The 7,970-nt window shown below is 34.1% G+C and overlaps 1 protein-coding gene across 1 annotated transcript; it reads right to left on the reverse strand.

The window, feature by feature from the left end:
* Positions 1-2,017: 2,017 nt before the first annotated feature.
* Positions 2,018-7,021, reverse strand: LOC107581447 (pituitary tumor-transforming gene 1 protein-interacting protein-like). The gene is made up of 7 exons (XM_016267007.1): positions 6,653-7,021; positions 6,105-6,157; positions 5,030-5,138; positions 3,788-3,890; positions 3,385-3,450; positions 3,005-3,051; positions 2,018-2,511 (listed from the first exon to the last, which is right to left on the reverse strand). The coding sequence occupies exons 1-7, from the start codon at positions 6,822-6,824 to the stop codon at positions 2,465-2,467; spliced, it is 597 nt and encodes a 198-aa protein (XP_016122493.1). The 5' UTR covers positions 6,825-7,021; the 3' UTR covers positions 2,018-2,464.
* Positions 7,022-7,970: the final 949 nt, after the last annotated feature.

A 7,970-nucleotide genomic window follows, 5' to 3' on the forward strand; every position in this document is an offset into this window, starting at 1 on the left:
TATGTTTTTGAATTTATATACTTACAATTCACCCTTCTCCACCAAGTGACTGACACAAACTTTGACAAGCAGTCTCCTGGACTTGAAATGATCCTGTGTTCCTCAGGTAACTTAACACTGCTGCTTTGCTTTGAAGTAGAGAGTGCAGGCCTCCCTGTTCATTTGGCACTGGAACATGCTACATTACATGACATGATGGCCGTGAGTTTTACCTTTTAAACGCTATTATGCACATAATAATCACATATAGCAGAGGGATGAGAACAAAAACAAAATACCTGGATAACCTCTCCAGCATTCGTTTGGTGTAGGGCTCCTGTGCTTGAGGTGAAGACTTGAAATCGGTCAAAATGCTTCACTTCTGTCAACATCCGCAAATTCGTGAAGATAAGGCTCAGTGTTACTCATACCGTAGAGTAATGCGAAAAGAAGAAACAACATTCACGCCGTGTCACCCGAATCAAACAGCACAAGCACTGCGAACGCACCTGATGCAGCGAAGCAAACGCTCCACCTTAAATTGTTCACTTATAATCCTCTTTTAGGTGTTTATAAAATGATCTGGTATGCTAGACAACTTGTTTGGTCATGTTTTCCTGTTTCAGCGTCTCTTCTTTTTTCCAGTTATGCGCTCTGCCTCGCTAACACTTTTCACTAACGGCATACTGCTCAGTGCACGTCGCCACTTTCCAACTAATTAGCAATGTATTTGGTAGCTAACTATTTTCATGGTCGATTTTTGCAGCACTATGCATTTTTAAGAGTATCTGCTGTAACTTACGGATAGATGTGAGTCCGACAGCATACTGATCCCCCTCAAACCAGACCAGCCAGAGTGAAAAGAGCGGGATCCGCCGCAGTTTAAAAAGACAAGAGGCACGACGTGATTGGCTGACAAAAAATAGCCGTTAACATTTTAAGTTTAATAAATTGAGATGTATATATGGTATATTTATTTTATTAATGATTTTTAGTCATTTTTAGAGCTTTTTATGTGCTACCATATGACATATATGTATTGCATTTATTTCCATAAACACAAACTGCCGGCCCAGGAGAAACACATTTATTGTGTCAATCTGTCCAAAGATTTTTATTTTTTTTTATTACATATTGTGTGTTAAAATCCTACACAACATGTGTCAGAATGCTGTCAACACAACCATGTGTGTTGTTTTTGACACATCTGTTTTTGCAGTGTTGCTGCAAATATACCCGTGCTACTTATGACTGGTTTTGTAGTCCAGGGTCACTTTTGTATATAATGGTGCTCTTTGTTTTCTGGCCCAGTTCTGTTATGTGTTGAATAGCAAGTTGTCAGGTTTTTTACATCAACTGTTAAAAGAGTCCTAATGCAAGTATTGAGAAGGTAAAAAGAGAGACTGAAAGGAAATGCCTTTTTATGTTACACAGGAATGCTCAGGCCATGTGTCACTGTCAAATGCTGGTTTGGCCTAGTTTCCCTTGGCCTTTGTATGTATTTGAATGTATGTGTTTTATTAGCATGCAGTCAGAGAAAAGTCAAAACCATGATATTTAGCTGTATCCAACCCAATAATCTGATTTGATTTGAACAATTTTTACACAAATTGTGATGGTGATTGCATTCATCAACCTCAACCTTCGGCTCTGTAACCCACATATAACTAAGTTTATCAATGACTTCTAACTTGCCACCCCTATTGAGACACATTTGCAGCCCTGTTTCCCATTCTGGTGCTGTAGTTTTTATGTTGACATTTTTATGAACATTGTCATATTGTATAGATTTCAAAGTGATAGTTGATTAAAAAACTATATACACCATATATATGATAAAATAACTCTAATTATATATATATATATATATATTGCAGACCTTATAAAAAAATGAAATAAACAGCTCATATCCCAAGGTCAATCAATATTTTAACATTTAAACACCTCCACGCTGACAATGTTTTGAAAAAACAAAACTGTAAAATTACATTCAAGTCAAAACGGACAAGAAATTTTTAATTATTATTTTTTTTTATTCAATAAATGAGTATATTACATCAGCAGGTATTTACCAAATATCCAAATACTGTATCTTAAAAAGGTCTATTAGGCCATGAAAAACAGTCATGGACTAATAAGTAATCCTTCAATCTGTTCCAAACCTAGCAGATGCTTGGCTTCTGATGAGAGCATTAAATATGTTATTTTTTATTATTATATTTTATTATTTTTGTTTCAGTGAAACCTATTTTTGATTAAAATAATAAAAAAGTTACTTTCATATTATGATGGTGGGGTAGCCTTTGTGGAAAATTATATTTAATAAAATTAATTAACAGAAATGACAATTAATTGAATTTTACTTAACCCGAAAAATCATCATTTTGAGCACAGTATGAATCTTTTTATTTAATCGATTTTAATCATTTTCAAATAGGCAGCAGATGGTTAAAGTCTTCATCTTTAAAACAGTGCACCCATCATTTTAGCTGGGATTGTCAAATCTGGCATAAGGACTTGCCCTGCTGAGACCTGATAGAGAGAGACGGGGAAAAAACACAAAAGATAACATTATATTAATTAATCAAATATACATTTCCAACAAATATATAGAAACAAACATATTTTTCTTTTCTAAAAAAAAAGGCCATTGAACAAAATCTCGAAGACCTTGCTCAGTAATGTTTAATTTTATGAACACACAAATCTGAATGTACACATTTATCATGATTCATGTCCAGGAGTTTTTACTAAAGAAACAGAAAAGAGGCCAAATTGAATAATTACCACTAGAGGGAGCACAACTTCATAAAGAATTTGACTAGTCATAACGTTTTAAAAACATGCAGCATTTTTTGAAAACATTCCAAAACATTAGGCTGGACCTATTTTTAAAACACTGTCATATGCTCCTTATCTTTATATTGATTGACAGCATGATTTTTTTTCCTGCACAGCCAGTGTCACAACCAGTTCAAATTCACTTATTTATGCAGTTTCTGAGATGAGGGAATTGTTGACTTACCATATTTTTGTCGGATCTCATCATGTCTAATCTTCAACTCAGCTTTTCTGTGAAACATAAATTCCTTGTGAAATCACACTCACACCCCAAAGGTATGTTGACGATCTGTACTCATTACAGCTGTAGAACAGGTTTCTCATAGAACATCATCTGTCACATCTTAGTTCCTCATAACATAATATGTTTTGTCTGCTTTGAAAATTCACATGTTGATACACTACCCAAGATGCATCTGCATGTACATATATATGTATGGATAAAAGCAGATGTTCAATACAAAGTACTTAATGAAAACGTCCATTATTCCCCTTTTAACTGGTTTTACATATTATAACTCTTGTCATCTCCATTTTGAATATTCAAATGTTAATCACTTTTACCTCTGCTCTTGTTTTGTTTTTCTCTTGTCTGATTGTCGGTTCATCCTGTTTTCAGATCGAGCAGATCTGAAAGACAACATTTGTTAAATTGAGAAAGTTGAGTCGTCAAGGCCTTTCTTTAATGATCTAGAGGTCTCTTGGTTCTCTGCCATTTTACAGCGATGCAGAAAGTTTGACCAATAAGTAAAGAAAGTAAAAGTAAAAAAAAAACAGTCTAAGTCTGATTATTTTGACTTTATCTACATTTATGCAAGTAAAAGTAATTACAGCCTGAGGGAGGTGACACCAACTCTCTGTAGAATTTAAGAAAGCTAAATGGAGGGTGCGACTTATTTGTCAACCATATAATAAAAGTTGATGTAACATGCAATAGGTCGAACACATCTCATATGTTCAGACTTACCCAATGTTCTCACACTTGCAGCAGCAGAAAATGCACAGCAAAACACTAATGATGAGGAGCGCTCCAGCCACTGACAATGTAATGATCAAAATCTGGAAGTTTACTGAATTTCACAAAAAAAGAGAAAGTTGTAGAAAGTGTTAAAAAAGTATCTCCAGGTGATGCTGTATCAACTCACATAACATTTATGGCAAACACATGTGATTATGAATATGGCGATTATGGTGATGAAGTACTGTAGTTAATTTTTAGTTACGTTAAATTTGGAATTTGGGCTAGAGAAAAGACTACAGACACGTGTTTGCTTGTTTATGACTGATACCAATTTTAATTATGTTCAACCTTCACATTTGGGTCCGTTTTGATCAAGAAATACATAAAAAATTCTAAAAAGAATTAGTTTTTAGTAAGGGAATGAAAACAAATTAAGACCTTTTTTCTCAGGTTTTTGAAAAATAAAATATACATATACATTTATATTTTTGCATAATGTATATATATATATTTTTAAATGTGGTTCATGTGCAATTAAAACAGGGGTACATGCAGTAATAACTTGATAATAACATAACAATCAAACAAAGTAACAATCGAAACTTTGAAATGTTTTCACGTTCACTCATTAATGAGAAGTTGCTGATCACAAATTAAGTTAAAACTGTTTTATAAAACAAAGATTTTTTTATGTGTCCAAAACAGACATGGAATGCACAAATAGTATGTTGATTTTTAATGCATTATGAGGGTTAAGTGTCTGATTAATATACATAAAAGTTTTTTAATGATTGTTTTATTTTTATTTTTATTTTTTTTACATAATAATGACAGAAAATTACTATTAGACAATAATAAAACCATTACATGCCTTAAAAATATCTTAATATTGATAGTATTAATTATTAGGGATGCATTTTTTTATTCTGTTGAAATAAATTATTATGACCAATCATCAATTTTGTTTTATAAATCTATGCTATTTTTTTTTTTAATTATCATTTAAATTAGAAAGTTGCCTTAAGTACCCACAAGATAACTGGTATGGTGCTGTATTCTGTGCATTCCTAATAATTATTATTATTTTATTGTTATTTATGCAGTTATTTTGTGATTTAAATGATATTTTATGCTATGTCTGGTTAAAAAGGAAGCCAAGAAAGAAGTTTATAAAGGCTGGGAAACACGGTGTCGTAAATAACAAATGTAGAAAAATAAGTCAGAGACTAATTTAAAAACATGTCTTACTTATGCAAAGGCCCCATCGAGCATCACTCAGTGGGCAGAAGGAATGGGGGGGTAGGATGGTTTTGGCTGGGTATGTTATACATGTTTTAGTTGGAATGCACCACAGACACTAAAAAGACAGAAACGATTGTTATATACAGTCATCCACTGTATGCACGATTCAAAGCTCAAGATGTTTTATTCTCTGAATTTAGGGTTGCAGATAGTTACAGTAACAGTGACGATGAGGGTAATGACATCAGTAGAGACGAGTTATTACAGGGTTGATACTGACACACACGTCATTAACTGAGAAAAGCTGTGTGTGCAAATACAGAATGTCAACATCATACAGCAACAACAGACCAAATTCTAAAACTATATATACACAAACAATTCAAATGCACGGATGACAGCACCATGAGTAAGCACATGAGAACTAGTTTAAAATGTAAAATATTAACAGGTGAAAACTGTAACTCTGATCGCTTAGAAAAGTATTAGCACAGCTCTTCACGATAAGCTATGATTTGAAGCATTATTCATGTCTATTACACAAATGTTACTCAGGTTTAATATTCAGGGTTGGATTTTTGGTCAAATTTTTGGTGAATTATAGTAACAGTGATGCTTGTTTTAGCAAACACCTCTAAATAAAAGGTCGACAGTTTATGAATATTTACGAGACTGACGTTTTAAGGGAAGTTCACAGGACGTCTCAAGTGATACTGAAAAGAGAAAGAGTATGAAGCTGTAAACACCCAGAACAGCCCAAACCTGTTCCACAGGTGAGGTACGTGATGATCTGAAGTGTAAAAAAATCCTGCAAATCTTGCTGCTTGCTGAGTTCATTATTTCCTTGTCACTCTGATTGTCTTTCTCTTTCTCATCTCATGTTTCCTCATGTTTTTGGTTCTCATCAGATCTCATTTAGGCCTATACATCTCTCTCTCTCATACTGTAATATGTTTTCACCCATGTTTTTGCCATAAGTAAACAGAGTAAATAGTGTGAATAAAACATGCCAGTCTGCTTTATTGACTGGCGACAGACAAAAAAACATGAAAGAAAGAGGCAAAATTGTATCCAAACTCACATCCACATATGCCAAGCATTCCTCACAGCTTGTACCATTCTTGCTCTCACAACCTAGAAAAGTGAGACGTGTGAGAGAGGACACGTTAGTTATAGAAATTAACTGAAACGTATGAATCTAATTCTGTGTTAAACACAGCTGCGATCTTTAGTGCCTGACTCTATATTTAGGCAACAATTACACCCTATGAGACAGTGGTTGCCTTAGACATTCTAGTTATGAACCAGACAAAAGCAGCATGGGAAATCAGAGCAAGGCAGGTATTGGGATTCCAGGGGAATTCAATGTTTTAACATTAAACAGCAGGTCTTAGTATGCTTAGGCTCTACAATGGGTTTTGCCCATTTAGATTAAGTAGTAAAACTGATAGCTATAAAAACAAGTCTGGTTATTGTAATAAACTATTGTCAAATGACAAAGACCAAGTTTGAAATTTGTTTGTATGTAAATTCAACACCAGTGAAACTAGAGGTTCTATAACGGTAACAAAACATTGAACCTTATTTCCCTCTAGAATGTATTCAGCCAAAAGTATCTATTTGCCTTACTTGGACGTGGAGTTGTAGTCGGTGCTTTACTTGTAGTAGTTTGTGAAGTAGTCTGTGTTGTCGTAGTTGAAGTTTGTGTAGTCTGTGTTGTTGTTGTATTTGGAGCTGTTGAATTCTGTGCCAGCGTTGAGCTCAAACCAAGGAGAAGGAGGACGAGAGGAATAAAATGCATGTTATCTTCTTTAAATGAACTAATACCTAAATAAAACTTATTCCTCTGTTAGTTTGTAATAAATGTTGTCAGCAAATATCTCCCTTTGAAACCTCAGCGCAGACACTTCCTCCGACCAGAAGCTGGGAACTGGTTTTGTAGTTTTGTTTCTCTTTTATGGTGCTGAACATCCTTCAGGAGCTTAAATTACAAACATGCGTCGGTGAAGGTGTGGTTTATTATTATTAAGTAGTAGGGGTGCTCCGATCAGGGTTTTTGAGGCCGATCACCGATCACAGAAAGCAATATATGCCGATACCGATCACCGATACCGATCTTTTTAAAGCCTTATTTTTATCATTTATAACTATTTATAGTGATACTCCAATCAGAATTTTTAGACATTTATTCAGGGCCTGAATTTCATTTTTGAAAATGGGGGGAATTCCCCTCTTAGGTGTCTCTTGAGAGTTTGCTGCTGATCCGTGGCTGTTTACCACAAACACAACATTTATCCATTATTTTGATTTCAAATCCAAACATCGTCCCTGAAAATGCTTTTTCAGCATTGCAATTCTTTTTTTACACAGTACAGTAATACAATCTTTCACAGACATGTTTAAACACAATAAATATAAGCAACACATTATTCAATGCTTTTTACTTTTACATTTACTTCTAGATTTATATCTTAATTGCTCAAGCAAGTGGCAAAACATTTAAACTACTTTTCTTACGTTATCACAGACTTACCATTGACAGAAATAGTCAGCTCTACTGCCTTTTCTTTTGCATTTAAATCTTTATTACAAGCAATCGTGCAGTTCATAAAGAACTTTGTTTTCCTACCTCCAGGAGTGCAATCTATTATTGCCTTGTTTATCTAAAAGTGCTCTTTCCCTTTAAACCTAGCCAAAAAGCCAAATGTGTTGACTGTGAAACACAGTAGACTTTAATAATATGCATTTATGGTGTAATTACTACATTTTCGTGTCAATCCATGTTCATATTTACTGCAAACAATGCACTATTACTTTAATTCAGCGCTTGCAGCACAGCAAAAAAAACGATCTCTGCACTGCTGCAGACGCACTGAAAAAAAACTCCCAATAAATGGCCAAACAGCAATGCTATTAGAACATTTATTGTTATATCTTGCATCATTTA

The sequence above is a fragment of the Sinocyclocheilus grahami genome, unplaced genomic scaffold (assembly GCF_001515645.1).
Source record: "Sinocyclocheilus grahami isolate Dianchi unplaced genomic scaffold, SAMN03320097.WGS_v1.1 scaffold34.1, whole genome shotgun sequence".
NCBI lineage: Eukaryota > Metazoa > Chordata > Actinopteri > Cypriniformes > Cyprinidae > Sinocyclocheilus > Sinocyclocheilus grahami.

Coding starts and splice junctions, on each gene's coding strand:
- LOC107581447 (XM_016267007.1), bottom strand. CDS start 6,824: ATGCATTTTATTCCTCTCGTCCTCCTTCTCCTTGGTTTGAGCTCAACG. Junction 3,891..5,029: donor TCGATGGGGCCTTTGCATAA/GTAAGACATGTT, acceptor TGTGAAATTCAG/TAAACTTCCAGATTTTGATC. Junction 3,052..3,384: donor AAAACAAAACAAGAGCAGAG/GTAAAAGTGATT, acceptor TATGTTTCACAG/AAAAGCTGAGTTGAAGATTA.